At 47.9% G+C, this 9,427-nt stretch overlaps 2 protein-coding genes across 2 annotated transcripts; both read left to right on the top strand.

The window, feature by feature from the left end:
- LOC8070835 (cysteine-rich receptor-like protein kinase 25) lies at window positions 230–6,581 on the top strand. Its single transcript, XM_002447669.2, has 8 exons — window positions 230–1,503; window positions 1,657–1,818; window positions 1,927–2,141; window positions 2,246–2,456; window positions 2,540–2,768; window positions 4,723–4,876; window positions 4,979–5,262; window positions 5,945–6,581. The coding sequence occupies exons 1-8, from the start codon at window positions 387–389 to the stop codon at window positions 6,021–6,023; spliced, it is 2,451 nt and encodes an 816-aa protein (XP_002447714.2). The 5' UTR covers window positions 230–386; the 3' UTR covers window positions 6,024–6,581.
- LOC8072003 lies at window positions 5,268–6,581 on the top strand. The gene has a single exon (XM_002447668.2). The coding sequence runs from the start codon at window positions 5,983–5,985 to the stop codon at window positions 6,415–6,417; it is 435 nt and encodes a 144-aa protein (XP_002447713.1). The 5' UTR covers window positions 5,268–5,982; the 3' UTR covers window positions 6,418–6,581.

Raw genomic sequence — 9,427 nt, 5'->3', positions numbered from 1 at the left:
ATTCCCGAAAAAGATTTTGATAGGAGATTATTTGTAAAAAAAGAAATTGAAAAAAAAAATCAAATTGCAAAAAATTCACGTACTGATCACGGAGGACCACACAGTGCGCTGTCAAGCCCGTAAGACTGCATGGTCGTTATTTTTTCAACAAGACGTGAGGCACATATTTGAATGACAGCGGTCATCCTTACTTCACCGATCATGGTCGCATCCATCCCGTGCCCTGGAGACCTGGACTCCTTACCTCGTCGTCACTCCAAGTCCTCGCCCCGGGTCCATACATACTTTCTTGTCACGGTTTAACTGTACGTGGAAAGTCTGTACAAATGATTTTTTCCAACAGGGACCACGGCAAAGGATTAATCTAGATAGGAGGACGTGAAGGGATGGCGTCGCCGTCGGCCACCGTGCTGTGCACGGCCGCCATCTCCTTCCGACTTGCACCGAACATGGCAGTGCTATTCTTCCTAGCGGCGGCGCTACTGGCCACCCCGACGCGTTCGTCGTCGTCGTCCAACGACACCGGTCGTCAACATCCCACCCTGACCCTCTGCTCCGGCCACTCCCCGGCCGTCGTCACGACGAGCAGCGAGGTCACCATCACCAGGTTCCTCGCCGCCGTGTGTGCCGGCGCCTACGGCGGCGTCGCGCACATGTCCCACAACATGTCCTCGTACGTCGCCGCCGAGAACCGGACCATGTACGGCGTCGCGCAGTGCCGCACCGACGTCTCGGCCTCCGACTGCGCCGCCTGCCTCTCCGCGGCCTCCAAGCTCATCGTCGCCGGTCCCGGGACGGCGTGCGCGGCGTCGGCGGTCTGGCACGACGCCTGCTTCCTCCGCTACTCGGACCACGAGGACGTGGGCCGATTCCGCGAGGACGAGTACACGGCGACCGTGTTCAACGCGAGCCGCACGCTGCCGCCGTCGCCGCACGTGGGCGCCAGAGCGGCGGTGAGGCGCCTCCTCGCCGCCGCGAGGAAGACTACGGTGAGCAGCCACATGTGCAGCAGCGTCGGTGCCGCCGGCACTGGGGCTGCGGCGTCATCAGGCGGCCGTTTCTACGGACTCACGCGGTGCGCCGCCGGCGTCTCGTGCGCCGACTGCCGGCGCTGCCTCCGCGGCGCCCTCGAGGTGGTGGACAGGGCGTTCAACGGCAGCGCGGGGATGCAGGTGCTGCGGCTCAGCTGCATGGCCAGGTACGAGAGCTACCCCTTCTACAACATCGAGTCCCTGGCCCGGCGATTGCTCGCGGACGCGTGGAAAAACAGCGGGCTGGACGGATTTAACGCAACTGCTGGTGCTCGGTCCCCGGCTGGTACACCTGCTGTACCGGCGCCACCACCGCCTGCACAAGCACGAGCACCACCTCCAGCAGCATCCATGACCATCACGGGTAATGCTACAGTCCGATTTCCTCCCGAGGGTAGGACTGGGGCCGCACAACCCACCCCAGCGGCCCCTGGCGGTCATACCCCACTGCCTGCTGCTGCCGCGCCGAATGGTAAAAATCACTCTCCAATTGTTTTCTACTTGAGCGTGTTACTGATCATTAACCCTGTTTCAGTAGTACAGGACTGCCGATCGACTGTCTGTATTTCTACTATTCAACAAGGTCTTGCTATTGAATAGCTTCCTCTTTTGGTTTGTTTGGTAGATCAAATGGCCACCGGATCATCAAAAAGCAAGGGAATGTTCAATAGATCCAAATGGCTGATCGTTTCTCTTGCGACTGGGTTGGCGATTGCCGCCTTCATCCTTGCACTCACCATATGGTACCGTCGAAAACGGCGACCGGCTCACAGAGGACATGTCATAGGTGATTCAAGGCGGCAGTCATTTGTTTTTCTTGATTGATTTCTTCTTCTCTTTACTTTCTGCTTTTCTCTTATATATATGTTGACATATCACTGTTATTTATCTCTAGAACCCCTTGTTTTGAATCGTCAAGTAGATGGCATGCCAGAGGAGGCTATGCATGACCAAGAAAAGAAGGGTTTGAGCAGGGAAGGAGACGAGGAGGACGAGGACGGCCGAAGAACGAGCTGCCAACTCTACAGTTACCAGCATCTTGAGGCTGCAACATGCTGCTTCTCAAGTAGAAACAAGCTAGGCAGCGGTGGATTTGGAACAGTATACAAGGTAATAGTTACCACTTACCAAGAATATGTTTCTCGATCACTCATTTCCAGTTTGTTAAAAGAACGCTTAGTTTGGAACGTAAATAATGGAAGGGAGAAATGCAGGGCACACTCGAGAATGGGAAGAAAGTAGCAGTGAAAAGGCTCAGGGACTCCAAGAGGACTATACAAGAACTTGAGAGGGAGATATCCATTGTGGCCAACTTGCGCCATAAGAACCTTGTGAGGTTTCTAGGGTACTGCTTCCAAGAGGAAGGGAGGTTCCTCATCTATGAGTACGTACCTAATAACAGCCTCGATAAATTTTGGTACAAAGGTAAGTTTTGATTACATTTAACAGGGTAATAAAAAGATTACCAAGGAGAAAACACCAAAAAAAAATTTGGCTTGCAATTGCAGCATCTTTTCAGGGCGAGAAGCTAGAGTGGGCTACATGGTTCAACATCATCTTAGGGGTTGCTCGCGGCCTCCGGTTTCTTCACGACAAGGGGATCATTCACCGGGACCTAAAGCCACATAATGTACTTCTTGACGATAACTTCAACCCAAAGATTGCCGATTTTGACCTCATGAGGATGTACGATAAACAGAGAACTCACGAGAGCACGGAGAAGGTCGCTGGAACATTGTAAGTAGATGAGCAATCCTTGCTCAAAACCACACGCTTTGTTCATGCATTCGAATTTTATCTGACTAGCCAATCAACCCTACACTAACAGGGTTTTTATGTTACATAAGTATCAACAAAAGTTTAATAGATAGATTTAGTACATAGTATATATTCATTTCCAAAAACAATAAATATCTAGGTTGTGATATATTTACAAACTATACTACATACATGTTTTCATCCTCTGCATTGCATCTCTTTGGTTTTCAATATGTAATATGTATTTAGTTGAAGCATTAGCTTAAGTTATATCAGCTCTTGCATAAATTTTGGTGACATTATGAATCTATGTTTTTGTTTTCAAATTTTGATGATCTTATTAGTTGTTTTCAGTTTCTATCCACATGTTAGGTTCAAACTCTAGGTCTCAATATATTTTCTCTTTTTTATATTTTATTTTATAAAACATTTTCTAGTTCCTAGACCTCGCACTTAGTTACTATGATGACATATATAGATCGTAGATTCAAGATGGACCATGGTACTCAAGATGTTATGTATATGTTGAAATTAACAATAGTAGAATGGTATAGTTTATAACATATAGAGCTTATTTAGTTATTTTCTATAATAACTTAACTATATTGGTGATTAGATGTACTTTTTTGAGATATTTTATTTAATGTTTTATAACAGCACAAGATTTTAGATCCAAATTAGAGAGGTCACTTTATATTACCATTCGAAGTGGCAGAGGTGGGTAATCCAAAAACAAATTAGGGGTTTATTTAATATATCTTATAATAGTAAAGGTTAGTGGTTTAGATGTGAATTTATGGGCTATTTATGTCTTCTCATCTTCTCACAATGGCGAAAGCAGGTATTGTTTACAGAAAACAAAATATATCCAATGACTATTAGTCTATATGATGCTTAGAGTCAACCAAACTGAAAGCCAAATGTGCCATCTTGTGAGGACAAGGCCAGTTGGCTAATAACACTTGATTAATGATTGAAATAACCTTCTGCAGTGCATAGCTTCATTCTATGTGTTTCATGTGCACTCATTGCACTTAGTTCTATGTCAAATTAAGACTTGGAAACAATTACGTATTATCAAAATTGTTTATGTAGCACCCTTTTAAATGAGAATGGAACTCCATTGTGAGCAGCCTATTGTGGAGAAGGTTAAGCTTCGTGAACTTTGGTCGCATCACTTTTGTGACATCATGGGATATGTAATTTTTGGCTTTCAACTTTGATCTTATTATTAGTTGTAGTTCTTTTAGAGTAAAGTTCGATTCGCTTCCCCTAGTTGCTAAATTTGAAAGGCCCCCTCAAACTTCAATACCAGAAAATATACGCATATTAACTTTTAAAACCAAATAAATACCTCCTTGACCATTTCTAATTGATTTCTTAGGTGGTTTTGCTACATCTCTCTCTCTCTCTCTCTCTCAAAAACATGAAGTTTTCATATGAAGTTGTGTGAATACAAACTTTATATCAAAGTTACAGATCTTAACACGATGTATACCTTTCGAGTTGATATTTTTTATTCAATGCAATTTAGAGGCTCAAATATTTATTTTAAGTTACTAGATTTTGAAATTCATTATTTAAAAACTTCCTCAAAGGATCTTGAATTATGACATAATCCATATAAAATTTGTAGTTCCCATTAAAATCTATAATTTTGCAGTAGAATTTTTTTTTATTTGAGATCATTTAGAGGCCTAAATATTTATTTAAGTTCTCTAATTTTAAAATTTGTTTTTTTAATTTTTCAAATGACCTCTGATACACAACCAAAGTTATAGCTCTCAGCATGATCTATAATAACTTTGTAGTTAATTTGTTTGTATTTGAGATCCTTTAGAGCACCAAAGCATTTCATCTTTTTTTCTTTTTTGACAATAAGCATTTCATCTTTGACTATTCTGTTTGCTGTCTGTTGTTTGTTGTGATGAAGCGGATACATGGCGCCGGAGTGCACGTCCGGCCGAAAGTTCCTGCTGTCCATCAAGTCCGACGTGTACAGCTACGGGGTGTTGGTGCTGGAGATCATCACCGGCCACAAGATCTACACGTTCGAAGGCCAGGACTCCGAGGGCCTCGTGGAATACGTGAGTGGTGCACAAATCTCTTCTTGGCATATATCATCCCTTCGAATACCAAATATGTGGATCAGAGCAAGGATAGTAATAACCGTGTGCATGGGCATGCAGGTGTGGCAGCACTGGAGGGAGAAGAGAGCGAGCGACGTCGTGGACGGCGACGTGGTGGGCGTGGAAGCAGGGCAGGAGCACGCCGCACGGCAAGCGCTGCGGTGCGTGCACGTCGCGCTCCTCTGCGTGCAGTCGGACCGAGCAAGGCGGCCAGCCATGGGGCAGGTCATTGCCATGCTCAGCAGCGACGACGCGGCGGCGGAGGAGCTGCCGGAGCCGACTCTGCCTGGGTACGTCGTCCGTCCAACGGCGGCGTCTGGTGTCCAGCTCTGCTTCGGGTGCAGGTAGCGCCGCCGGCCGGGTGTGGTATTTGGTTGGTCAAAAATTCTGAAAAGCAGAATCTGACCACACACAAACACACACACACACACAAAAAAAAAAAAAAAAAAAAAAAAAAAAAAAAAAAAAAACTGTTCGGCTGAACTTAAAGCCAGCCATATTTGGGAGAATGTGATTCAGTCTGAGTGTGCATTGTTTGACCTCTCTACCGAATTCTTCTATTTTGGTCATGTGGATGGATATGAAGAGAAATGGTCAAATTCGTAGTTTGGCGCACCAAGCTCAGAATTCTGTGATCGTGTGTACTTATAGTTTTGAAGGGTTCTCAGGACTTGCTTAAACTAGACTTCGATTGAACTGATTTTTTTTCTCTTCTTCTTCCTTTTCATGCTAGATTTTCTGAAATGAGAAGAAAAACAGGGCATAGCAAAAACCCAAAATTCAGGAGCGGCAATGTTGACTTTGTGTTTGTCATAAAAGAAATTCAGGGGTGGCAATTTTGACTCTGCCAAATTTGACGCGCTCTGCCAACGTAGTCAAATAAGACTGCCCGCCCTGCATTGCTTCTCTGTACAAGCTGCATGCCTATATATAGATGTGTTACAGCTCCTTCTCCCATCACACAAACATTCCATCTTCCCCCTAAAGCAGCATCAGCTACTATACCACTGACTCTTGCACACACAGTTCTGCACAAACAGGACAGATATATCAAGTGACCGACCATGGCATCCCAGGCCATCGAGAGCCACCGTGCCGGCGCTGAGGTCGTCACCGGAGGAGACGCCATCTGCAGGAAGAAGCTAATCGAGCTGCTGGAGGAGCTCGGCCTCCCCAAAGGCTTCCTGCCCCTCGAGGACATCCAGGAGTTCGGTTTCAACCGCCAGACAGGGTTCATGTGGCTGGTGCAGGGGAAGAAGAAGGTGGAGCACACCTTCAAGAAGATCAAGCAGACCGTGTCGTACGCCGCCGAGGTAACGGCATTTGCTGACAAGGGTAAGCTGAGTAAGATCACCGGCGTAAAGACAAAGGAGCTGATGCTTTGGCTCAGCGTCGTCGAGGTGTACGTCCCCGAGGCATCGCCAGAGAAGGTTACCTTCAAGACCGGCACTGGCCTCTCTGACACCTTTGATGCCTCTGCCTTTGCGTTAGGAGAGTAATCAGCTGTCACATGAATGGTTGGCTTCAGAAAATGTTGAGTGAGCTGCATAATTTTTCTTTTGTATTTGTAAACTTCCATGTATGTATCATGTATCTTGTGACGAATTTGTACCTAGGAGTACTCATACTCATTCATGGGCTAGGGTCATTGCAAACCTTTCTACGCAATTTCTTGTTCTGCAGTATATATAAGCGTTATAGAAAAAAACTCCGCCCTCACAGATGAGGTTTTTATATTGAAGCAGATGCCTTTTTATTTTAATATATAACAAGTGCAGCTCACTCTCAGGGATGGTAAAACAAGAAACCAAATTATTTTTGATAATTGTAATTCTAACAACTTTATGCAGTCTTACTCGTGGAATTTATTAGCGTCGACCTTGGAGTCAACTTCAGTACTGTGATGGCAAGAAAGAATGCATCGCCTTTTCTTGTCGTACGTTACAGTCGGTGGCAATGGTCTTCTTAGTCTCCATGAGTCGGCTTATGTATTTAGGATTATAAAGTAATTTTATTTGGCTTCTGAGACTATTTGTCGGGTGTCATAATCCACGGTATGCAAAGTAAAGAGCTAAGAACCCCACTTTTCTCATTTAAATAAGAAGCCCCCACTTTTCCCCTTTAAACAAGAAGTCTGACACAGTCACTCCTTGCTTCGTCCGAGGCTGGACCACTAGGCTTCGGAGGAGCTAAGACTGGACTACTCGTTCCGACTCACTCAAGATTAGTGATGAAAACGGATCGGATACGGACACATATTATTGATATCATATTTGCTTTCATATTTTTGGTCGGATCGGATTCGAATACGGATAATCTCAACCATGTCGCATAAGATACGATTAAATGTCGATATTATAAATATACAATTTAAGTATTCGGATACGGATACGGTATCGGATGTTGGATATTCGGACTCGGATACGGACAGACGAATTCGGCCTCGATTACGGTCTCGATTACGGTTGGAAAATATCCGTACCGTTTTCATCACTACTCGAGACCCAACCTCGAAGCCTCGGACTGTGGGGGTATAAACCCCTATACCCTTACGGCTAGACTTAGGCCAGGAGGCTTGGCCCATTACGAGACGAGTTCAAGGCTTGATCCGACAACCTGGAGTTTCGCGCAAGGAAACAAGATGTGGAGATCAAGCAGGATTCTAGTCGGTTAGAATAGGAATTGATATCGAATTATCTATGGCAATTGTAACCGACTAGGATTAGTTTCCAGATCTGTAACCCTGCCCTCCAGACTATATAAGGAGGGGCAAGGGACCCCCCTAGGGGACACCATCACATCATATTCTCTCAACACAAATCAATACAACCAGACGCAGGACGTAGGTATTACGCCAACTCGGCGGCCGAACCTGGATAAAAAGCTTGTCCGTGTCTTGCGTCACCATCGAGTTCGTAGTTTGCGCACCGTCTACCGATAAACTACTACCGTGGGTATACCCCAAGGTAGACTGCCGACCAGCTTTCGTCGACAGTGGCGCGCCAGGTAGGGGGTGTGCGTGCAACTTCTCCGGCGAACAAGATGGTCACGATCCCAGCTTTCGCGACCGTGCCCGAAGGCCTCACGTTCACCGTCGGCCAGATCACGTGGACGACGTGCAGCGGCGGTTTCGCGACCACGGTTCCGAAAGAGATCCAGATCCAATCTGAGATCACGCCGTCTCCGACCACACGCATGACGGCACCAAGCTCCCGACCACCGTTCCCGCTCTGCAAGGGAAAGGAGATCGACTGCTCGGACCTCCTTCAAGCGCTCGATCTCGCTGACTCCAAGCTATTCGAAGTCTCCCAACTAATAGATGGAGTTCTGCGCCGGCCCGACCAAGCTGCTCGAGCGGATTTTTCGAAATTCCGCCGGCCAACTCGTGTCGCCACACACGAACGGCTGGGAACGTCCCTGACGATAACCTCAACCCCCTCAGGACGATCCGTCGAGCTCAAAAAGGAAGACTATCCCTGCGGCCTGAACAACTCGGCCTCTGTTTACTCACAGCGTGTCCAATCCGTTTTCAGCAAAGCGGGCTGGTCGCCGACAAGGAACAATCGTCACCATGTCAACATGGTGACCATCCGAGAGCTACGGGACGGCCAGGTTTCCAGCACCAACTCAAGCACCGGCTCCGTCCCCACCGAGGTGGTGAACACCGAAGACGAGGACTACGACCTGGATTTTCCTTCACACCCTCCGGGTTTCGACCGATTCCCGATATTCCCCCCCCCCCGGCGAGGGGATATTGTATTCAATGTCAGCGCCGACGAACTGGCTGTTGACGGAGAAACAGACGACCAGAGGCAACTCCGCGAACAGCGTAACGCCGAGCGCGCCCGACGGCGTGCGGACGAGCAACAACAGACGCCACCAGGTAACCTCAACGATGCCTTTGACATGGTCGGGGACCAGCCGGTCTACAAAACGCCAAGCGCCAACGTGGCTGTCGCCATGGCCAACCTGGATCGGCTTCCTGACACCCCCGAATGCCAGGGAGTCCGGACCAGTATCCGAGCACACCTGATCGCCGCAATGGGACAGACAGCCACTCTGCTCAAGAGAGTCCAGGACGTCCCTTATACGGAAGCCGCCTCCGACCAGACTCATCGTAGCCGGGCCTCACCCAGCAGGCGTCGCCGCAGCCGCTCCCCCGACAACCGTCGAGGGGACTCACGGCGCGATGATGGTGGTCGGGACGCCGATGGTCGCCGCCGGCAGGACCGCGTACGCGGCCAAGAAGAAGAAGATCAACACAGGGATCTCCGCCACAACATCCCTCCCAAAGATGCCCGGGACCGCATCAACAGGCACGCCGCAGAGAGAGCAGTCCACGAAAACCTGCGCCGCATCGAGTACGACGCGACCCACGGTCCTCCGGGCCTAAGGCAGTTCTCCTCACACCTCCGCCAGGTCGTGTGGCCCCGCAATTTCAAGCTCGAAAAACTCAAAAAATACGACGGCAAGGAAAATCCAGAGAACTGGATCACTCTCTATGAAATC

Source organism: Sorghum bicolor, chromosome 6 (genome assembly GCF_000003195.3).
Source record: "Sorghum bicolor cultivar BTx623 chromosome 6, Sorghum_bicolor_NCBIv3, whole genome shotgun sequence".
Classification (NCBI taxonomy): domain Eukaryota; kingdom Viridiplantae; phylum Streptophyta; class Magnoliopsida; order Poales; family Poaceae; genus Sorghum; species Sorghum bicolor.
The sequence above is the reverse complement of the archived record's forward strand: the minus strand, read 5'-3'. Positions and strand labels throughout refer to the sequence as shown.